At 40.5% G+C, this 24,547-nt stretch overlaps 1 protein-coding gene and 1 pseudogene across 3 annotated transcripts in view; one reads left to right on the top strand and one right to left on the bottom strand.

Annotated features, from left to right (window-relative positions):
• YES1 (YES proto-oncogene 1, Src family tyrosine kinase) overlaps positions 1-16,319 on the bottom strand; it is an 80,368-nt gene extending 64,049 nt beyond the window's left edge. The window contains exon 1 of one of the 3 annotated variants that reach the window (XM_007107847.4): positions 15,307-16,319. In XM_007107847.4, the coding sequence (XP_007107909.1) occupies positions 15,307-15,682 (376 nt within the window). In that variant the 5' untranslated portion in view covers positions 15,683-16,319. Of the gene's footprint in view, positions 1-12,067; positions 12,119-14,592; positions 14,762-15,306 lie in introns of those variants that run through there. The other 2 variants (XM_007107848.3, XM_007107850.4) reach the window with 2 other exon arrangements.
• On the top strand, positions 823-922 carry LOC112064137 (uncharacterized; annotated as a pseudogene).
• Positions 16,320-24,547: the final 8,228 nt, after the last annotated feature.

Genomic DNA, 24,547 nt, shown 5'->3' with positions numbered 1-24,547 from the left:
AGTATGACTTCATTTTAACTTGATTACATCTGCAAAGACCCTATTTCCAAATAAGGTCAGATTCACAGATACTGGGGATTAGAACTTTTGGGGGAACACAATTCAACCTACAACAACTGTCTATTAGATAACTGTATTATAGTGATGTTAAAATTCCTGAATTCGATTGACTGTACTGTCGGTGTATAAGAAAATGTCCCTGATTTAGAAAATATACACTGAAGTAATTAAGGGTGATGAGAATGATGTTTGCAACTAACTTTCAAGGTGGGGATGTGGGGAGGATACCCACACACATATACAAGAAAGGAATGACAAAATCAAATGTGGCAAAATGTTAGCAATGCTTCTGTAACTTTGAAATTATTTCCAAATGACAAGTTTTTCTAAAACCACACATGAAATAATACCTATGAATAAGCTTAACAACAAATGTTCAGAGTCTATATTAAAAAAATAAAACTCTGTGGGATATAAAGAACCTTAATAAATGAAACAAACCATTTATTTTTAGATAATAAGATCCATTATTATAAAGGTGTCCATTCTTCCCTAAATAAATCTAAATAATTAACATTATCTAGATCAAAAGCACAATGTTCATATGGAAAAGTAAATGCATAAGAATAGCTGAGAAATTTTTTTAAAAAGAAAAATGAGGAAATTTGTCCCACTAGTAATCACAACCTCATGGTTAAGAGTATAGGCTCTGGAGTCAGAGCTGGTGACAGTCCTAGCTTGTAACCTGAATAAATATAACTTCTCAAAACCTATTTCTTCACCTGTAAAAATAAAGATATTGAGAATACTTAACTCAATTGCTTGCTTTGGCAGCACATAAACTAAAATTTGAACGATACAGAGAAGATTAGCATGGCCCCTGTGCAAGGACAGGCACATTTGTGAAGTGTTCCATATTTAAAGAAAAAAAAGAAAGAAAATCCTTTCATTAAATAAGATGGCTACCGGTCAGAACATTTAAGCCAGATTTTCAAAAGAAAAAAGAATACCTAACTCTGGGTTTTGTGAGAAATGAATCAGGTAAAATATGTTAAAGTATTTACCACTGTGACTGGTACACAGGTAATACTCAATGAGCATTAGCTGCTCCTGCTGTTGTTATCGGGGTCATGATCATCCTCATCATCAAGCTATGTGGTACTGGCATTGGAATAAACAAGTAAATATCTGGAAAACAAAGAGTGCCCCAAAACAAGCCTGAGAGTAAAAGAATTTGTAAATGCTAAGTGTGGCATTTTGACTCTGTGGTAAAAGGAGAGATTTAGATTTAATAAACAGCATTGGTGAGCTCTATCATCTGAGGAAAGAAAAAAGGAATTGGATCCTTATCTCACAACATATATAAGTTTCAGAGTAAACAGCTAAATTATTTGTAACATAAAACAAAACAAAAAACTATAAATAGAATTTTAAAAATTACTGTCAGCTGTGGAAAGTATTCTTAGAACACAAAATTCAGAAGTTACAAAAGGAAAATTATTTGTAATACTTTAAGATAAAAGAAAAACAAACAAAATAAAGACAAGCAGAGATATGAAGTGTTTGCAACGTAAAGGATTAATATCCATTGTACACGAAGAATCTGTAAAAATCTATAAGAAAAAGACAACCCAAGAGCAAGACTGGCAATGGTTATGAGCAAGCACAGAAAATTGCACAGTAGACTTCAACTGAAAAAGCAAATAAAAATAACTTTGAGGTATCTTTGTTCATATATATAACTAACAAAAATAAAACAATGTTCACAGATATTATGGGATAAACACACATGCTTATCCCATACTCCAGTTTAATTTTCCTTAAAAAAAAAATCCAGAAATACATAAAAAGAGCTTTAAACCTGTTAATATCCCTGACTCTGAATATCAAAAAGATAAAGCAAAGTCTATAGTGCCATTAGAAGACTTAATTACAGAAAGGGGAAAATAAAACAGACCAAAAAAAAAAAAAACTGGAAAAGGAATCACTGACCCTTGCTGTTAGAAGGAAACTAAGCTTTATCAGGTCCGACCACTCACCAACACAGGAAAGTACCACTGACAGATGATCTAGAGCCAGTATTTACTCAGACTACAAAGATGTGGTTCAACAATTCAAGAAAGCACTGCTGGACAACTAACTGCTAAAAATTATTTCTCTGTAATATTCCAATTGCTTATAAATGGTAACTGTTTAATAAACTGTTACAGAATCTTGTCCAGATTCAAAGGCAACTTTCAGTGTCTGCATTTATTAAAATTCACCTTTTAAGGTATCATTTAATCATTTTTCTTTTTTTCTGAGATGTCTGTCTCTATGATTTTTTTTTTATTTTGTTTTTATTTTTGGCTGCGTTGGGTCTCCGTTGCTGCACGCGGGCTTTCTCTGATTGAGGCGAGCGGGGACTACTCTTCGTTGTGGTGCACGTGCTTCTCACTGCGGTGGCTTCTCTTTGTTGCAGAGCACAGGCTCTAGGAGTGCGGGCTTCAGTAGTTGCAGCACGTGGGCTCAATAGTTGTGGCTCGCAGGCTCTAGAGCGCAGCTCAGTAGTTGTGGCACACAGGCTTAGCTGCTCCGTGGCATGTGGGATCTTCCCAGACCAGGGATCAAACCCGTGTCCCCTGCATTGGCAAGCAGATTCTTAACCACTGTGTCACTAGGGAAGTCCACCAAGATTTCTTTCTATTACCGGTGGGATCCTGGGAATATCAGAAATGTCTTTCAGAACCTTCAGATGGAATTCTTCTGGACCTAGAAGCCTGAAATCAGTCAAAGCTAGATGCCCTCTTACTATCTACTATCTAGTTTCTTACACGTTTTTCTAGCTTTTCCATTAAAGAGCATCCTCTTGTTACAGAAGTTAGGAGATTAAAAAGAAGACATGCTAGCTGTTTCTTATGATCTATCATTTCGACTTTCTGAAGTTGTGGATCTGTGGCTTCTTTCTTACTTCTGGCTATGATTATCTTGAAGAATCATCTACGTTGTCATTAGTTTTTCCTTCTTCTAAACATCAATCATCCTAAAAATCCTATTCATCCTCTGACAACCTAAGAGGTTCCTGACTCTCTCTTCTACTTGACCTTTATTACGAGTTCCTCCTTCTGACTTAAGTTCTATTCATTAAAAAAAAAAAAAATCAAAAACAAAAACTAAGCCCCAGTAGGAGTGGCTTAAGGGGGTGGGGGGAAGGGGAAGTGTGAGGTGAGACTGGGGAAAGGGAGGTTTAGCTCCATCATAATTTCCACCTGCCACTATTCCCCACCAAATTCTTTGATACGGCTAATTACTGTCTTTTCTCAATCACTAAAAGTGTTATCTAAATGTATTTAGATAAAAGTCCCATTCTACTCTGACCCCCTTCCCTACCAGGGTGCTTCTCAAACTTTTCATATAAAAAAGCCTGGGGAATTCATTCCTTTAGGTGGTATATTGCCCATTAGAATCTTAAACCATCACCGTTAGTTTGCTTCTGTACTAATATTGTTGCCCGAATTAAGAAGATACCATCTGTGCCCACACCTTTCAAATAAATATTCTAATCATGTTTATACAACTAAATAGTGTATTTCCACATACCTAACTCATTCAACTACTAGGTTACTTCCTGTTCCCTTCTGTGGCAGAGACAGCTACGTTTCCACTAAAAATGCCTTCTCCCCTTCTATGGTGTAAAGCTGTCACTGGAAGGTAGCTGCCCTACCAAGGACTATTTGTCTCAGTTCTACCTACAACCAGATACAAGCATATGACTCAATCAGTGTAAGGGGAACTGATGTGTGCCAGAGTTTTTAAGAAGCATGGCTGCTAGAGATAGAGACTATGATATAAAGAAAAGAAACCCACTTATTCTTACTTCTCCTTAACATTTATGAGTCACTGCTAAATCGAAGCTCAGTTTCTTCATCAGACTCAAGTAGAGTGTTTATCTGAATTCATCCTGAGCATTAATGCCATTGTTTAGCACTGGGTCTGCCACTCCAAGGAGTCTTGAGGTTACTTACTGCATGTGTTTTCAGTGAGAAGCTGGCTGCTGACACTCCTTTCTCCTATGCCCATGGTAAGCAAATATTGCCAGCGAACTGCTGTACTTGCCCATATTTAAAAAATATTTAATACATGCCTACTATGTGCTGTTGTTCTAGATACTTGGGATAACTTCAGTAAACAAAATAAAGGTCCCTACCCTCATGGAGCTTACCTAGTGGAAGCCATTCTAAGCTCACAGAGTTGGCACAACAGGGTATTTATTTATTTTTTGGCTGTGCTGCATGGCATGCGGGATTCTAGTTCCCCCAACCAGGGATGGAACCAGTGCTCCCTGCAGTGGGAGCGTGGACTCTTCACCACTGGACCACTGGGGAGTCCCTGGCACAACAGTTTAAAACCTATCTGCTAACCCTTATGTAGACTCAATAAACACAGGCAGTGATGGAACTGTTGGCAGTGATGTGTGGAGTTGTACTGCGGATATTCTATGTGGGATAATAATGCAACAAAATCAAGCTGTATTCCCATAGAAAACAATGCTCCAGCTTATAAGAGGACAAAGGGTACATTCTTAGATACAAGGGAAGAAATAAAAGGAAGCCAAAGAAGAAAAGGCTTCTAAGGTGGTGAAGGAAATCACTGTCAATGGAACTTGACACAGTGGCAAAAGAGAAGCAAACAAAATTTCCATTTAGAGCTTTAGATGAGACTCTTCATGCAGAGAGTGAGGAATTCATGGAACAATAAGATTTAAAGGAACAAGCCAGGGCTTCCCTGGTGGCGCAGTGGTTAAGAATCTACCTGCCAATGCGGGGGACATGGGTTTGAGCCCTGGTCCAGGAAGATCCCACATGCCGCGGAGCAACTAGGCCCGTGCGCCACAACTACTGAGCCTGCGCGCCACAACTACCGAAGCCTGCGTGCCTAGAGCCCATGCTCCGCAACAAGAGAAGCCACCACAATGAGAAGCCTGTGCACCACAACAAAGAGGAGTCCCCTCTGGCTGCAACCAGAGAAAAGCCCACGCGCAGCAACGAAGACCCAACGCAGCCAAAAAAATAAAATAAGTAATAAAAATGTTAAATAAATAAATAAAAGAACAAGCCAATGTGGAAGAATTCTAATGGATTTCCTTAAGAAGGAAGTGCAGCTTTGAATGTTGGTGAGTCTGTACCAAGGTGCAGGAAACCACCATCCTACTGGCAGAGCAAATCAGAAAGTGTGCTCTCTTTCTGCAGCATGTGCCTGAAACATGATGGAGGACAATTTAGACAATACAGAGTTTCCATCTATTTCTACTAACTCATCTAGGAATAAACCATATACTTAGTAGAAAAGAAGGCAATATTGCACAGTAGAAAACTGATTTGACCATCAACTATATATATGTATATAAATACATATGGGGGGAGGCTGACTATATACATACAGACCATATATATACTTTACAAACCCAAACTTACAAAAGAACCACATTTACTCCAGTTGAGTTAGAGTAATAACCCACTTCTGCATGCTCCTTTGTTCCTTTGATGAATTTTTTCTTTTTAGCTACACCACACAGCTTGTGGGAGGCTTGTGGGATCTCGGTTCCCTGACCAGGGATTGAACCCAGGCCCTCTGGAGTGAAAGTGTAGAGTCCTAACCACTGGACCGCCAGGGAATTCCCTGATGAATTAAATTTAGATAGGAAAAAAAGCTGATTGGAAAAACATGCAAACACTGTCTCTGTAACGTGGGCTGTAGCTACAGTTTAGTTAGTGTAATAACCCAATTTTTTAGCTCATATAATAGTTGACCTCAACACCCATTATGAAATATGCACCACAAAGTTAATTCCATTAAAAAGAAAAGTGTAAGTGTTGAAAATTCTCAGCCCGATACAAATATACAGTTTAAGGAAGAAAGAAAAAGATAAAAAATCGCCCTTTCCATCATTGCTCCTTATCCCTAAGGAAAGTGTCTTATAGGAAACAGTCTTGCTGTCAGTTATTCAGTCACATCAATTAGTCATGTGACCTTAGCAAATTACATATACTTACTGATCCTCAGTTTCTTTGTGTGTAATAAAAGCCTATCTTACGCATGATTCCTCTGTGTTTTTGGAATGCTTTTCAAAGGTTTAAGTTAAACATGAAAATGTATATGAATGTATAGCAAAGCATCTGACATAAAACAGGCTTTCTTGGGACTTCCCTGGTGGTCCAGTGGTAAAGAATCCGTCTTCCAATGCAGGGGACGGGGGTTCGATCCCTGGTCAGGGAACTAAGATCCCACATGCTGCAGGGCAACTAAGTCCCCATACCACAACTACTGAGCTCACGCACCTCAACGAGAGAGCCCGTGTGCCACAAACTACAAAGCCCACGTGCTCTGAAGCCCACACGCCACAACTAGAGAAAGCCCGCGTGCCAAAACGAAGAGCCTGCGCCGCAATGAAAGATCCCGCATGCTGCAACTAAGACCCGATGCAGCCAAAAAATTTTTTTAAAGAAAATAAATAAATAAAATCTAAAAATAAAAAATAAAACAGGTTTTCTTCCGTCTTTACCCAATACCTAACAGAAGGAGTGAATGGGTGGGAAAAAGAAAAAAGGACACAAAAATGAAAATTATAAACTTCATACTACATCCGCTTCTCATTTTTCCTCTTCTACTCTCCTCATTTTTGTTTCTCATTCCCAATCTTTTGACCTGTTTCCATTTCTCACACTGGGTCAGGGTAGGAAGCAAGTTTCACAGTGCCTAGCAAGCAGGTGGGAGGAACTAGGGAAGCTTCTGTCCTTAATTAAGCTCAGAGTCCTAGCATCCTAATATGGAGTTCATAACAGTGATTTTTAAATAGTGAAAAGCAGGGAAGGTGGGGAGGGAGGACGACTGGCAAGGCTACAGGTTATCCACTGTACAATCAGAGCATTTAGTAGGCCAAGTATTTCATCTGCTCAAAGAGCTCAGCAAATTTTTAAAAAAAACACAAAAACACAAAACTTAAAATCAATCAGAACATATTTACCACAGAAACACTGTTATATCTTTATGTTAGGTTTTTACAGGTAAACTCTAATGGGCTGCCCAGAAATCTAACCAAAAAGGCTAACCTTACAAAAAACTTTTTCTGGGAAAAATATACTGATTTTCCACCTTATAGTTTTAGTTTCTTCTCTTTTCCTTCCTTCTCTTTCTTTCTACAAAATCTATTATGCAAACCTTAAAAAGCTAACCATTTTCAAATGCCCATGCTTATTTTGTTCTAACTACATGTATTAAAGAAAAATATCCTAAACAATTAGTCTGCACTTTTGTCAATTAAAAAAGATGTTTTAATGTCAGTGGCTCTTTTCCCAATACAATGCAGCAAAGCTGTCATCCAGTCAAGACTACCTGTTAACTGACATCACAACTATGTGCTTCAATGAATCATTCAGTCCTTTTCTAATTTTACTGCAAAATAAATCTGAAAATTTTTTTAAAAGCCTTGCTTTCAAATGTGTTTTCTTATAGTAAAACTTCTGTATAGGTGTTGTGGAGCCTGTGTATGTGAGTCACAAGTATCTGTAATGAACTAACATCTAGAAAAACATCAAGTCTTCCTGCCTAGAGAACTGAATCGATTTACTTGAGGCTAAATCTGTGTAGTACAAAGGGATTTATTAAAGCTTTAGATGTATCACACCCTAACACCATCAAAAATCAGACAAGTATTCTAATGGATTATCACACTAAAAAGATCAATCTAAAAAATTTATAACAGGGATTCCCTGGTGGCACAGTGGTTGGGAGTCCGCCTGCCGATGCAGGGGACGCGGGTTCGTGCCCCGGTCTGGGAGGATCCCACATGCCGCGGAGCGGCTGGGCCCGTGAGCCATGGCCACTGAGCCTGCGCGTCCGGAGCCTGTGCTCCGCAGCGGGAGAGGCCACAGCAGTGAGGGGCCCGCGTACCACAAAACAAAAAACAAAAAACTGCATAACAGCCTCAAAATTATAGCCAGTTCCACCCAACTGTGAATTCCTAGAAGGTAGCAGTCATGCTGCAATCATTTTTATAACATCAAAACTGGCATAGTATTTGTTGCACCACAGGTTTAATAAATGTCCACTTAATGACTGGAATACACTTTATTTGCCTGAGAAAGTCCAGGGTCAAATCTGTGGGTCAGTTTTTTACCCTAACTTTTACTTACCTGATATCTAATTGTATTTCAAATTCTAGACTTTAAAACATTTCCTTAAAATTTTATCAATATAAAAACTTCAACTGCAGTAGAGCCACATATTAAATAAGGCTGAAAGAATATTAGAAAACATCTGGCCCAACTGTACCCCCATTTCAAATGGTGAAACTGAGGCCTATGAAGTTCAGTGAATTGACCAAGGCCACATAGCTCTTCACTGTCACAAGTGGAATTAAAATCCAGATGCTCTTCTACCTTTTAGTCTTGTCCTTATTACACTGTTACCTTCTCTGCTCCTTTTCAAATGCCTGACTGCTATTAATTAAAGAGTATCCATAATGTGAAAATACTAATTACATCAGAACAAATTTAAGAAATCAATAAACTTGGGACTTCCCTGGTGGCGCAGTGGTTGAGAATCCACCTGCCAATGCAGGGGACACGGGTTCGATCCCTGGTCCGGGAAGATCCCACATGCTGCGGAGCAACTAAGCCCATGCACAGTAACTACTGAGCCAGCACTCTAGAGCCCACGAGCCACAACTCCTGTGCCCTCGCGCTGCAACTACTGAAGCCCGCATGCCTGGAGCCCGTCCTGGTCCGGGGAGATCCCACATGCTGCGGAGCAACTAAGCCCATGCACAGTAACTACTGAGCCAGCACTCTAGAGCCCACGAGCCACAACTCCTGTGCCCTCGCGCTGCAACTACTGAAGCCCGCATGCCTGGAGCCCGTGCTCCGCAACAAGAGAAGCCCGCGCACCACAACGAAGAGTAGCCCGCGCAGCAATGAAGACCCAACACAGCCAAAAAAAAAAAAAATCAATAAACTTGCCATGGAACAGTTTTAAGTATTAACTTATGAAATAAAAGGCACCAATTTTCTCCACCCCACCCCAATTTCTACTTAATGCTAAGAAACTAAAAGTTACATTAAAAAATTAGAGAAGTGACTAGCCTCTGTAATAAGTTTAAGAAAACCTAAGGTCTACATATATTGTTAGGAACAGAGGCTGAAACCAGACAATCTTTAGGTTTCAGTGGTCAGTCTTTTCCTCCCAGTACTTCCTGCCTCCACCCCCACCAAAAATTCAGCAGACATGCCCTATGACCTATGCATTCTTTCACAGATTACATCAAGAAAACAAGGATTTCTTTTTGTCCTTGGAATATACGAATATTATCACAATTAGAATACTGACTGTCACTAATACCATGATAGGATACCCCCCCAAAAAATATTTTTTTTAATTTTTGGCTGCACTGCATGGCACCAGGATCCCCGTTCTTTGACTAGAGATCAAACCTGCACCCCCTGCAATGGAAGCATGGTGTCTTTTACCATTAGACCACCTGGGAAGTCCCCCAGATGTACTTTTTTTACAATCTAGGATCTTGGGCTTTCAACATTCACTAAAATAGTAAAAAAAAAAAAAACACTTATTTAAAATAAACCTTACTAGAAACTAGTATAACTTCAACTACAAAGAGTTTCCAGTTTATGTTAGAAATATCAAAATGACCTTTAAGTTCACATTTAAAGTTTAAACTTTTTAAACAGTTTTATAAAATCATTTTCTAGACCAAAACTTTTGATGGTTAAAGATCTAAAGAACTTGTTTTAACATCAGCTTCTGAAAAAGTACTAAGCTACTTTTGTAAAATTTTACTACAGGTATACCTTAAAAACATGTTGTGTGTGGGGAAAGTCTGTATATATAAACTCATATAAATATACACAGAACCACATCCTTGAATACAACTCAAAAGGATTTATTCTATTAGGGACTGTTCTCAAAGATTCATATAAAACACTTCCTTGCCACAGTGAGTGCTACGTCAAGTATATCACAGTCATGGAAAGAAATAATTAGAATGCAAGGAGAAATGTGCTTTGATACCAGTGTTCTGTGGGAGCACAGAGAAGGGGGGTCAACACACCAATGTATTGTTAAGTATGTGCCATGATAACAATGTGTACTTGTTAATGTTCAAGTGTATACAGTCTTCCATACTTCTTCCTTCTTTCTGTTTATACCAGTTTGAGAGCTACTTCTCCCAATACTCTTTATTCCCCATCCCAAATTAGCCAAATCCTGAACCACTAAATTCCAAAGCCAGAGCTAGCAATAGGAATTGTCTAGATTTTCCAACGGTAGTGGTAAACGAGAGGACAAGATGCTGCTGCTCTTTGCTTGGCACACTGAGCAACATTTCAGGAGCAAAATTTGCCTGCGGCCTCTTCCAGTCTGGGGCTTGCCATATAGGGCTGATGCTGTATCTGCGTTTGTTGATGTCCATCTTCTCACACCCCAGGAATAAAGAACAACAGGAAAACTAATCTAGGGTTCCTACTTGCAAAACTCCAGCAGTCACAGGGGATATGCCATGTGCAGCTAGTTCTAGAAATAATCCCTTTTGAAGGTCTTCCACTTCCTGGAAGAAAACAGGGAGTCCAAAGAACCTGCCTATCAGCTCTGCCACCCGCCAATCAACAGTAACAGCGGCAGCACTTCGAAGAGACACGGGTTAAAACAGCACAGAGTATATGGTATACGCTTCAGAGAACCTGAAATCACATATATACTCAAATTAGGGAAACTGAAGGGCACCGCTGTCCCGGGTTGGGGGGCGGTGGGGGGGAGCAGAGGCATAGCTCAGCCCATCAGTAACCTCACTGTACATTATCCTGTACTCTGAAGTTACAGGATTCCCTTTCTTTCCTGGAGTGAGCTTCAAGATCTTAAAGAATAACACCAGGTAAACCTAACCCAGACCAGGATGTGTTGCTATCAAGTCTGCTAGTTCCAAGACAACAGTGGCGCTGCTGCAGCCAACGATTCCTTGGCACACAGACACGTTAAAATGATCCTGGCAGCGGCACTGGCTCTTCTCTTTCACCCTCTGTTGTTACTCTAGCTCCTTTTGCTAAATCTGCCTGTGAGTTTAGACAGGAGCTGGATGGTTCATAATCACCCAGCAGCTGTAGCTGAGCAATAGGCAGCCTAATTGTGGCGCCAGAGCAGCTGAGAGGAAGAAAAGAGAGACTACATACCCTACCATAGCCACACAAACCGCCGCACACACTACCAATCAGATACCAAGGTACTTTAACAGGAACAGATGATTTCCTTTAAAGAAAAGCAGTTGTACCTCGCTAGAGGAACTTCTATTTGTATTACAGACCTGTTTAAACGTGAACTGAAGGTGACCTAAGCCATGTAGGGTTCTGAACAAGGGAAGATCTTAACTAAAACTTCCTCTAAATATTCACACAACAAAGCCAGCACCACAAACATCACCTTTGTAACATAACTGAAAGTTCCTGTGATATAAGAACTTGGTACAGCCATGATCTCCTCTTCAGCTCTACATTACCACAATGCAAAGCAACCACACCAACAACTAACACAGCAAGCCATTATTACACAAAGCAAGTAAAGTAGCATAAGGCAGTGATTCACAGCATTTTGGAAACTCCAACACCATGTCATTTGAAACAAAACACCATTTCTTTAGGTGCTATACGGCACATCTTCATAAAGTCTGAGTAAATGAAAACTTATTTTATGCTGAGAATTTTAAGACATCCTTAAGAATAGCAAATCGCAGGCTGAAATTACCAATCTAAATTATTATTGTTCCAGAAAACTGAAAATGGATGAAAGACTTATTACCTTGATGCCATAGTTAAATTTTGAGTCTTAACTGTCATGTTACCATAATCTTCTGAAAAATAGGGCATATTTTATATTTGATGACAGAACAGTGTTCCCTAGTTTAATAAATATATTTTGATTACCTACTATTTGTCATGTACATCATACAAAACTGAAGAGGATTTAAAGTTAGTTAAACCTGGTGTCTTTCCTCAAAATATTAACATAATTAACATATGTTATTTACCTGTGAAAGTAGTTACATACGCCAGCTGGTATTTCCCAGTTATGGTTTAATAGGTCTAATCCTGTTTGCAAAGGGCAGCCCAGCAGTATTCTAAAGTCAGTCACCAAATACTAAGTCCTTTAGCGAAACACCTACATTACACACAGGCTTCTTTAAAAAGGAAAAATAAAAAGTTTCACATAAACTAAAACACAGACACAGAAAAGCAATCACGCCTTAATGAACTATACGCTTGAACTATACCACCATCAGGTTAAAGAACTTTGCCACCACTTCAGGAGCCAGGTCCCAATCACAGCCTCCTCCCTCCTCTTTTACCTTTACTTTTACAGAAATCACTTCCTTGCAGGTTTTTAAAAAATACATAGTTTTACCCCCCGAGTTTGCATTCCTAGATACCAGACCTTAATACCGCTCTTTAAAAATTTTTGGCGATAGGCTTTTTTTAATATAATGCTAATAGAAATAATAATAAATAATAATAAATAACGTCTACGCTAAACAGACTCACTAGATTAAGAGCTAAACATATTTATAAAGAAAAATTACATTAATAAATTATTTACTGCCTAAAAGGATGCAAATTTGAACACCACATAAACAACTCTTAAAGCATGTGCTGGTAATATTTCATTTACACTGGGTCCTTGCTATGTTTTAGGGTATTTATTCTTTTAACATTGCATACCATGAAGGAGATTTATTTGCATAGACGCTGATGTTTCAGCTTGAGAATTCACTGATTTAAAAAAAAAAAAAAAACTTGAACCATGTATTAATATTATACTTCAGCCATAAAACAAATTCCACCTATCCCAGAAGATAGGTCAAAGCTGTAATTTCACTTTCGGTTGAACAGAAAGGAGTCAATTTTGTGGTTCATGAAGTCAGCAAAAACGTAATGCAAAATTAAAGCTATTATAACATTACGGTGGTTACGGCAGAGTACATATTTTAAGAGCCCTTTTATACTTTATCCTGGAAACATGAATGTGAACTGTCTTGTACTTAGATTCAGATCAAAGTCATTTGTTTTTTTTCAAATTTAGGACCCAATGAATTGTCAACCAGCATTCAAAATCTCCACTGAGGTTTAGCTAATGTCCAAAAATTAAAATACAATTACACTTCCTTTTCTTAAAGGGTCAACTATGGCAGGGGTCTAATATATTACTAAAAACAGAACAAAACATAAATAATGAAATATAACTTTCTTACAGAACAACAGATGAAAATCACATGTGACACATACAAGATCCTTGGTTTCTAATACAAGACACTCCTTCATTACCTGTCCATTCAAAATGTTTCCTGTCCACTGCGTGCCAACCATTGTGCTAGTTAATGCATTAGATTTACCACATACTTTGCCTTAAATGCCTATAGTCACAAGTACCTATTTAGTAACATTTTCCTTAGCGTGTAATTTAACCACAGCTAATTTAACAGGATGGTTTAAACACACTTAGAATTATCAAGTTAACTTTGCCACTGCAATCCTGCAGTTGCAATGCATGAGTATACCACTATCATACACATGTATATATGAGATCATCTATGTGAACACACATTCCGGTGGGAACATATACACATAATAAATGGCTTGAACATAAAGTTTGATTCCAGTGGAGACTCAGCTTTTCATTTCTCTAACAATTTATAAATCGTCAGACCGTGTGTTATGCCGTGCCTGTTGTAATTAATGAAGCAGAAAATAATTCTACCAAATCCAAACCATGTTGGGTCCCACCCACTACAGAACAAAAATTAAAGCAGTCCCTACCCTACATCGGATTTGATTTTCTAAGAGCTTCTTAAAACAACGTTGCCCCATGCCCAATAAAGCAAAAGCTGGAAGCAATTATCAAGAAGAAAAACACACATTAAAAACAAAATTTTCTGTAACACATGTGGACAGAGAACCGAACCAAATGGGAGGCGGAGAGTCATAACACTAAAAGTGCACGCTGAACAGCATATTTCCCAACCCCCAACCCAAAACAAAGGAAAACTTTAACATGTTGCGGTTTTCAATCAAACCTAGAGAAGCGAGAGGCTCACCCGCTCGCCCGCCCTCCCCCGCCCGCTTTCCCGGCACAGTTGCCATCCCGCGTCCGCCGACAGGCAGACCCCCGACCCCGGGGACGGGAAGGGGCCGCTGCTCCCGCCCCTTACTTCGGCCAAAAGAAACCTCGCCGGCCCCTCGCCGGGCGGCCAGCACGACCTCAGAGACGCGGGTGCGGGTGTCCCGGCGCTCCCAGGACCTTAGGTCGGACTTGGGCGGGACCGGGAAGGAATGGACTGGGCGGAGACCGAGGCAGAGGGCGAGCAGGTAGCGCCGGGAAGGACACACGCCCGTCGGGCGAGCCGGGCCGGGGGAGGGGAGAAGTTTCTCCCCAACTTCCCGACTCGGAGTCGGCGGGCAGCGGCGGCGCCTCCAGGCGCGGGCAGGCGCCGGGCCTAGCGCTGCGGGGCTGGGGTCGGCCGCCTCCTGCTCCGTCCGCGGGGCCCCGAAGCGTCCTTACCTGCGCTCCAGCCGCGCTCGCATGAGTCGCCGCAGCAGCGGGGAAAGGTGGCGGGGAGGGGGCGGCGGGCGGAGGGGAGGCCCGCGGGGCCCTCTCCGTCCTCCACCTCCTCGTCCCGGACGCCGAGCGGCAGCGACGACGGCACAGCCGGCCGGGGACTCGATACTTCAGGAGGGAATTCCCGGGCTCCCCAACCCCGCGGCCTCACGCTCCACCTCCTCCCCGCGCGGTGCCCGCCCTCACGCCCGGCCCCGCCCCCCCCGTGTAGGGGCGGGGGCGCGCTACCTGCGCGCGCGGCCTCCCCCTCAATGGAACTCGCGCCGCGCCCGACCCGGCTCCCGCGACCCCGCCTTCCGACGCCGGCGCGCGCTCCCTCGGGTTGCGGGCCGTCCTCCAGCCGTCCCGGTCGGCGGCGAGACCGAGTCACTAATCCCGACCCAACATGGCGGCGGGGTCCGGGGCGGATTCCCGAGGCGGCGCAGGCTGAGGGGGCGTGAGGAGGAGGCGCTTCTCCACACGGAAAGCAGGCCCACAGCGCCCCCTCCCCACGCGCGGAACCTGCGGCTCGGCTGCCGCGGAAGATAGGGTGGGGTGCCTCGGCCTTTCTCCTTTCCCCTCGCCCCGCTCTCTGTAGTGCCAAGGGCTTTGTTTTCGTGGGGGAGTACAGGAGTTTGGGGGGTTGGCTGTTTGCTCTTCAGTACTATGCTTCCGCACCCTTTGTCGTGGATAGTAAAATCTCAGCCCAGCCAGGGGGTGTTACTAACACCCTCATCACCAGCCTGATCGCCGTCCAGAAACGCTCGCGTCTGGCCTCCTTCCGATCCAGGGATCCTGTCCCAGCCCCAGGAGCTTCCTGTTGACTGTAGGTCGAACCAGCCTTGCCGGGAGAGGGAACCGAAGCCGAGTTTTGTTGGCGACTCTCCCAGTAATGGTGGCTTTGGCTTGTCTTGGGACAGCGTGTTCTTAGGCGATTCTGGCAACGTCCCAGCGGAGGAACTGGGGCAGGTATTATTGTCCCGTTTGACAGCTGTGGAAACTGAGGCTGCCACCCCAACGAACGTGGAGCAGCCACAACTAGAATCCTGCTCATCTGAATCCAAGCACCTTTCCTACTGGCCTTGCAGCCGGTCGCTGAAGCAGAAGAGGGTCCAGAAGGTCCAGAAGGAACTGGGAAAAAATTAGGGTCAGTCAGTGTCCAGAAGGGCTGAATATTGAGTGTCTTCTGCTGAAATCACTTCTGCCCTGACAGACTCTCCGAGTAACTTCCTCTTCGTATTTCCTCTTTGGTGGGGTTATCAGAACTATTAATGTTGGGACTGTTGGTTTCCTTTGTGGTTTTTAGCGAAATTCAGAATCATCTTCGACAAATACGAAATGGTACAATCATATGTGTCAGTATTCTGGTATTCTAGAAACTTAAGAAATGCATATAAGGGTTTGAAAAAAAAAATTTTCAGCTCACTAAATGAGCCAGAGGTAGGCATAGGCATTCACGTTAACTAAAAGGTAACATCGTGATTTATATGATTTAGCTGCTAAAACTTCATTTGCCCTTTGACTGTCTTGGGCATTAAAATTTTCATGTAAATTTATATTTAGCTTTTTATTTTTAAACTAGAAAATAAATTCCTTGAGCTGCTACTTTTCTAAACTTCTATGTAAAATAGAGATAGTATTTTTTTGTCCTAAACTCTCAGCCTCAAAAAAATCAACTCAAAAATACTAGTTTACTCCAGTTCAAGGGATGAAGTGGCTTTGAAGATGTTCTGTATGGAGTTTTAAAGATGGGAGAGGGTGTGAAAATCCTACATGTTTTGTTATACTCACTTATCTTCACTTTTCTTCCTTTAACCCTCATTTTAATTCTTTTTATTACTTCATTCCCTGTTTTCTCTTTTGGAATATTTGTCTAACAACATCAAGCTTCAGTCTGTAAATATTCTGGAGACTTTTCAATCTGGAGTCTCACTTATCTCCAGGCGTATTTAAAACAAACGAGGGCTTCCCTGGTGGCTCAGTGGTTAAAAATCCGCCTGCCAATGCAGGGGACGCGGGTTTGAGCCCTGGTCCAGGAAGATCCCACATGCCACAGAGCAGCTAAGCCTGGGTGCCACAACTACTGAGCCCGCGTGCCTAGAGTCCATGCTCTGCAACAAGAGAAGCCATCGCAATGAGAAGCCCGTGCACCGCAGCGAAGAGTAGGCCCCGCTCACCACAACTAGATAAAGCCCGTGTGCAGCAAGGAAGACGCAATGCAGCCAAAAATAAATAAATAAAATAAATAAATTTAAAAAAACAAACAAACGGGACAAAGAGAATCTCTAAAGCCTCACTGAGTTTGGTATAATAGAAATTGCTTTCAAGTGAAAATCTGTTCATTTGTGAAAAGGACAAATGAAGAAGCACACCCCTGTGTCCCTACCACACAGCAGGGAGGTCTGGTATGTATGGGTTAAGGAGTGGTAAGGAACCTAAATCATGGAATCCCTGGGCGAGTCTGCTGGATGAAAAAGCTAGGGGAAAACTTGAAATAAATTAGTGAAATAGGTTAAGTCCCTGCAAAAGTGAAACACATCATTTATTTAAGTTTATTAATGCTTACAATTGTTTGACTGATGAAAAGTCTGAAGGATTTGGAGTTTCATTGGGGCCCACCCCCTCTCACCCTGCAACATGTGATTTTGCCAGGAAGTGGTTGTGTGTGGAATAAACCTCTCCCGCCAGTGTCAGTCATCTGCTACTGTTGCTGCTTGCATCACTGAGGCTGTGATGATGATTTTCTCTTCCTGGTAACTAGAGAGCCTGCAGTCCTACACAGGGTGCAGGCACTGGTCTCTGCTCTTTAATGACTATCCTCACTACCACCCCCTCCCCCCCCACCTCCCACCCCCTCCACCATAACCATTCAAAGCTTGGATCTCCTTAAGTCACGGTGCCTTGGGTTATCTACACCACCTCAGCCTTGCCTCCTCCACCTGGCCAATTAGGGCAAATATGAGGAGCCCTCTAAGCAAAGATAGGGAAAATCGAGCAAAAGGCAAGTATCCATCCTTGAATGTTAGGCTTGTTGTGCCAAGCTCTGTGGCGAGATGCCGTACAATTTCTGATGCCTTCATCACCTCCAGGACTGGTGCTCACCTGGGCAAGGTCTCTCTAAGAGAAGCAATCCACTGGATGTGTAAGGACACCTCCTACAATGAATAGATACAAGAAACAGCGATCTTATGTGAACTGCAGCAAATCCAGCCCATCGTTTTGCCCTGTTTTGTTGCTCTCTCCAGTGTCTAACTTATTGCCTGCCTGGTCTACAATCTTAGATTTCCACCCTGTGCCTGGTGTGCCTCCGCAGCTCTGGGACTATTTGTTGGAAATCTAGTCTTTGCTGTTGGAATCCACTTCGGCGTCATCTAGGTTTATTTTTGTGACTTCAGTTCTTCCTAGTTCTCTTGTAGTTTTGTCCCAGGCCTGTTACACCTAGCGAAGTCCCTACCAGTGTCAACAGCTCTAGCTCCCCGGCTACCACTCTGCCTGTTCCTAGATAGCCTTCGCCATCACTTCAGACTTTCCTGCTCTCAACTTGGTTCATCACTCTGTTCTGTGACAGCAGTTTCTAAGCTGGATGGCACTTGGCATCTTCTCACATGCTGTCCGCCTTGCAGAATATAGCATGCAGTGGACACCTTTTGAGGGTGTCTGTTTAACCCAAGGTCGTCTGCTCTGAGAACCAGTCCTCTCCCAATAGCCGGAGTGTAGCCCTTTGATCTGAGTACCCCCTACTCTCAGGCTCCAGCTTGGAATTTGGAATTTTGAGGGAGTGACACAAAGGTGACTCAGGTTATTCATGATGGTGTGGTGGAGTTCAGGGTCCCATGGCATAAGGTGAGTGTCCAGGGGTAGGGAGGGTCCAGGAGTAGCAAGTGTCCAGTGCTACTTGTGCCTGCATCCTAAGCAGACCATCCCTATGGCAGGACCTGGACTCTGCCCCACCTCCCTTGGTTCCTGCCTGAGCCTGCTCCACCAATCCTCCTGTTCATTCTCTGAACTTCCAAAATTAAATTCTCTTTCTGCTTAAATTAAGTAGAGACCTTCTGTTCTTTGCAAATAAGAGCCACTGTTAGTTTCTGCTACTTACTCATACTGCTGACAGTAAACTCAAGTGCTGTGAGGGCAGCACCTCCTGCCCCCTGTACACAGTGGGGGTGGGTGAGGGCTGGGGGGAGCTCGTTTTCAGGGAGAGGATGAAGCAGATGCATAGTGAGAAGCTTTTCCGGGGATAAGAGCTTGTAGGACTCCAGTGCCAACTCTAGTTGCCTTGAGCCACATGTAAGACCCCAAGAGTAGAACATAGCTGGCAAATCAGTTCCTCCTCCAGCTGCCAGGGGCAGTCATTGCTTTTTTTTTTTTTTTTTTTTAATTTTTTTATTTATTTTTGGTTGTGTTGGGTCTTCGTTGCAGTGCGCAGGCTTCTCATTGTGGTGGCTTCTCTTGTTGCGGAGCACGGGCTCTAGGTGTGCAGGCTTCAGTAGTTGCAGCATGCGGGCTCAGTAGTTGTGCCTTGCGAGCTCTAGAGCGCAGGCTCAGTAGTTGTGGCGCACGGGCTTAGTTGCTCTGAGGCATGTGGGACCTTCCCAGACCAGGGATCGAACCTGTGTCCCCTGCACTGGCAGGTGGATTCTTAACCACTATGCCACCAGGGAAGTCCAGTCATTACTTTTACATCACAGCAGGCATCTACCCTTTCTCCCAGAGCACTACCTCCATCCTCAAAATCCTTCTCAACACAATGATTCAGGCAGCAAACACCTGAAATTGATGTTAGATGTTGAAACCCATTTGATACCTCTGCCCTATAGGCTTATAATTTCTTCCCAAGATCTATATGTGCCAGTCCTGTAGCCATTCCCAAGTGTTTGACCTGATACATTAAGCTGATGTGTGGTCAGTGTCTCTGACAGTGAGTATAAACACGACCGAAATTGCTACCAGATTGCTACTTCCTGGAAATCTTTACAAATGGGTTATAAAAAGTAGAACATAACTTTGCTTAAAGGCAAGAAGTTAGAATGTTTACCTACATCAAAGGTTTAGAAAAGAAACTATAAATCAGTCATGCTTCTATCTCTTAAATTAACTAACATCAGATCATGAAACATAAAGGACTGGAATCAGGGAACTCTTTTTTTATTAGATATTTTGCAAGCTAACACTGCGGTTGGGGTTTAAAAATACGTTTGGAATGAATCTATGTCTTTGAAAAACTCTTTTAACATTGTTTTAAAGCTAGGCTTTCTTTTAGTACTTTCAGTGGTATAGATAATTATTTTTTGCATTGTGTCTAAGCAATTAAAATCTGACAAGATCTTATTATATGATGTACACCATAATGCACTTTTAATTCTTTAGCAAAGTGTATTTACGCTTCTTTCACTTGTATATGAAGAAGGCTTTTGAGTACTTGAAATAGCTTCTTAATTGCTCTTCTTTCTAGGGGAATATCTTACATAACAAATATCTAACATAAGATCTATGCTTTGATGAAATGTTTTAGGTCATATGAATGAATTAATGTGATTGCAACACCGATACCAGGGTTGTAAAAACCGTGGCTGTCTCTTATTGAGCCCTTACCATATGCCAGGTGCTTTACCTGAGTCATTCACTGAATCCTCATAATCACTCTGGAGGTTAGTAGAATTATTCCCATTTGCAGATTGGATCCCATTGCAGAAAATAAATTATTTTTTAAATGTATTTCAGTGACTATGTAAAGCAGCATTTGTTTCTCCAAATTCTAAAATAATTAAAATTGGTAAACTGCCTTTATAATTAGGAAATAAAAATAAGAAATGTGGGATTCTACAAATTTTATAGGAAATTCTTTAATGTATAATCTTGTATCTCTAAGAAAGGGTTGGGGACAAACTTAAAAGATGCATGAGATTAACCTATAAAGAATGAATTCAATTCAGAAAAAACTATGAATTGAATATTAATTTTCTGGAGGTTAGTATTTGGCATCTATCAAGGCAGTCTTCCAATGACACCTCCCTCGAACCATGGTCTTCAGTTGAAGAACCAAATATCTGAGAAATGACTATATGTACAGCATATATAATTACCTGGCCAAATAAAAAGTATGTAGGTTAAATGAATGTTAAGGTTTATATTTTAATCTGCCAAGGCTAGGTAACTGTAGTTAAGCCTTCCATTGTAACATAACTCAGTGATTAGAGTCAGTAAAACAGCTAGTAACCCAAACTAGGTAAGGTTGTTTAATATTTTAAAAATCAGCTGATTCATTCATTCATAAAGCATTCATAGACTATCTCCTGACAAATTCTGTATATTTCAGTTTATGCTGTATTAAAAGAGATCTTATGACTTTATTAACTTGAAGGATTGGAAAATTAATGGCAGTATACTTTCTTTGTATTGAAATTCAACAAATTAAATATTAATAGATTTTCAAAGATTTTATGTGGACTTTTTTTTCAGGGAAAAAGGAATTAATATCCTACCAAATTTAATGTTAAAATACATAGTTTTCTTTTGGATATTCATTGGAGACTAATACAATCAGTTTTTACACTTTATACCTAATTTAAAAATTTTTTTTGTTTTGCTTAGAAGAGCTAGCACTATTTTTTAAAATTATCTTTTAGCTTTATTGTTATTATCATCATTTTCATTTCTTTATAGTGGACTAATCTACAACCATTTCAAATTTTTGAGCTCTGAGTTCTGGTCATTAATTCCTGTGGGCCTATGTCCTTCTGAATATTTGAAAGCATGTTTACTAAAGAATCAACAGCCATGCACTGAAGAATCAAAGAGTGTACAATGACTCACACTAAAGAGGATGCTATTTAAATAATCCAAATGTGACTAACTTCAAAGTAGAGATTTTTTTTTTGGACACCTGGTAATTTTGGCATAAAATAGAAAATTGGCACTCATGCTCATTTCACGTAAAATTAATTCCAACAAGTTAAAATAGAAGCAGAGCTGGAGACCAAGGAATGGATGTTTTGTTTTGAAAACCAGACTGGAAATTCTGTTTATATTATAGTAAGGCCCTTTTAAAATTTATTTGAACTTCTGTTCAGGAAAATATTTAGATTTTCCTTAGCCCTCTTAAGGACCTATTGTCTAGTTGTGGATTTTATTTGAAAACCTTGAAACAGAAAAAAAAAATTCCTCCTTTTGTCAAAGTCTCCAAGCCTCACATATTCTCTTTAAAAATCACCAGTCTCATTTCCTTTGAGATGATGAGCTATACATCCAAAGAACAAAGCATTTCCTGAGTCTGTTTAGAGTACATAGGATTAGTTCCTAAGTGTTTGTCATGTACCCTCAAGAACCTGGTAGAAAGTAAAAAAACAAGAAAGCCAGAAACCTCCCAAAGAATACAGAAATTTATATAAAATCTTGAGATGGTAAATAGTACAGAATTACATAAAGTCCTAGGAAGTATTTGATAAGTTTGGTGATTTAGACATATAAACACTTATTAAGTTTTATGTTCCTTAAGATAGAAAGCTATGACAGTGGAAAGATGTTTGGACTGGAGATAAATACTAATTCTGGTCCAACTGCTAGTGGATATGGGGTTTTTCTTTTTTTTTTTTTTATTTGTTTGTCATTTATTTTTATTATTGAGCTGTAATTATTCTTTGTACATTCTGGATACAAGTGCCTTATGAGACATAATGATTTGCGGGAATGTTCTCCCATTCTGTGGGTTGTATTTTCACTTTTAAAAAATTATTTATTTATTTATGGCTGTGTTGCGTCTTCGTTGCTGCACGCGGGCTCTCTCTAGCTGTGGCGAGCAGGGCCTACTCTTCTTTGCGGTGCGCGGGCTTCTCATTTCGGTGGCTTCTCTTGTTGCGGAGCACAGGCTCTAGGTGCGCGGGCTTCAGCAGTTGTGGCGCATGGGCTTAGTTGCTCCACGGCATGTGGGATCTTCCCCGACCAGGGATTGGGCCCGTGTCCCCTGCATTGGCAGGTGGATTCCTAACCACTGTGCCACCAGGGAAGTCCTGGACATGGGGTTTCTTTAGGGGTGAAGAAAGTATCCTGGAATCGGAGAGTGGTGATGGTTGCACAACTTTGTGAATAAACTAAAAACCACTGAATTGTACACTTTAAAGGGTGAATTTTGTGGCATGTAAATTGTATCTTGATTAAAAGAAAATTCTGGTTCCAGAATTTTATGGCCTTCTGTAACTATGTAATCTTTTTTCCCCAGCTTTATTGAGGTATAATTGACACATAACATTGTGTAAGTTTAAGGCTTGCAAGGTGATGATTTTGATACACATATATATTGTGAAATGATTACCACAATAAGGTTAGTTAGCACATCAAACACCATTTATGCTACATAGACTAGATCAAAGGAATAAGTATAAAGTACATAAATGTAGGGAAATAAATGACATTATGTAATTTGCAATGGAAAGAGTAGGATACTGGGACAACTGACTATCCATTTGGAGAAAGAAAAATTTCTCTTGAAGATTTTGTGTAAATTTATTGGCCATTCATATTTCTAATTTTGTGAATTGTCATTTACCAACTTTGCATTTAGGTGTGATTGTCTTTATGAATTTGTAAGTGTCCTATTTTGAGATTTTGAATTTTTCATTTTTCATAAACGATGGCAACATTTCCCCCAAGTTTTCATGTGCCATTTAACTTTATTTGTAGGTTTTCTTTTAATACAGAGAACTTGAGAAATATTTTATTCCATTTATCAATCTCTTCCTTTTTGGTTTCTTTTAAATCACCAGTCTTAAAATTCCCTTTCCAACCTAAAATTATTTATATATTTTTTCCTAGTATTTTTGTGATTTTTTTTTTTGCATTAAAAAATTTAGTCCGTTTGAATTTGTTTGATGTTGTAGGACATGAAGTAGCAATCTTATTTTTCTTTTTTTTTCTAAATGGATAGTCAGTTGTCCCACTATTCTCCTCTTTCCACTACAATTACATTTATCTCTTTTTCTTGCCTGATTGTTCTGACTAGGAGTTCCAGGACTAGGTTGAATAGGAATTGTGAGAGTGGGCACTTTTGTCTCATTCCTGATTTTATAGGAAAAGCTTTTCGCTTTTCACTATTGAGTGTGATATTAGCTATGAGTTTCTTAGATATAGTTTATATTATGTGAGCTATGTTCCTTCTACACTCAATTTCTTGAGAGCTTTGATCATGAAGGGGTGTTGAATTTTGTCAAATGCTTTTTCTGTATCTATTTAGAAGATCATATAATTTTAATCCTTCATTCTATTAATGTGATGTATCACGTTTCTTAGCTATATAATCTTAAGTAAGTTTCCCAGGTTCTTAAAACTTCAGTTTTTCCACTGTAAAGTGAAGGGGTTTTATTAGAACAATGCTTTTTACACAGTGGTTTGCAATCCTTAGTGAGTGGCAAAATCAATTTAGTGGAGGGCAACCAGCATCTTAAAAAAAAGGGAAAAGAAACAAATATCTGAGTGTATTGCATATAAGAAGTATTATTTTGCCAAACTCTTATTTCCCTTATATGCGAATACATAAGGAGTCATGATGTAAAATATGGTTTTTTTTTCCAGTTGGTTACAATAAAAAAGTTAGCTGATTTGTAATCTCCCTCTTATAAAATTCTGTCAATTTACACTGTTCAATTTGGTAGCAGCAAAATCTCCAATCCTTACTGCAAACTATGAAGCAGTATAATCATTATGATCCTTCCCATTTTATAGGCAAAGAAAATGCGGGAAAGAGAAGTTAATAATTAAGACAAAAACATACAGCTAGAAGTGGTAGAGCTGGTAATTGAACCCAAGTAGCTTAATTTTAGAGCCGCCACTTTTAACCACTATGTCATTCTATCTAGAATTCTGGCAATAATTTTTTTTTTTTTTTTTTTTTTTTTTTTTTTTTTTTGCGGTACGTGGGCCTCTCACT

This window comes from Physeter macrocephalus, chromosome 19, assembly GCF_002837175.3.
Source record: "Physeter macrocephalus isolate SW-GA chromosome 19, ASM283717v5, whole genome shotgun sequence".
NCBI classification, from domain to species: Eukaryota; Metazoa; Chordata; class Mammalia; order Artiodactyla; family Physeteridae; genus Physeter; species Physeter macrocephalus.
The sequence above is the reverse complement of the archived record's forward strand: the minus strand, read 5'-3'. Positions and strand labels throughout refer to the sequence as shown.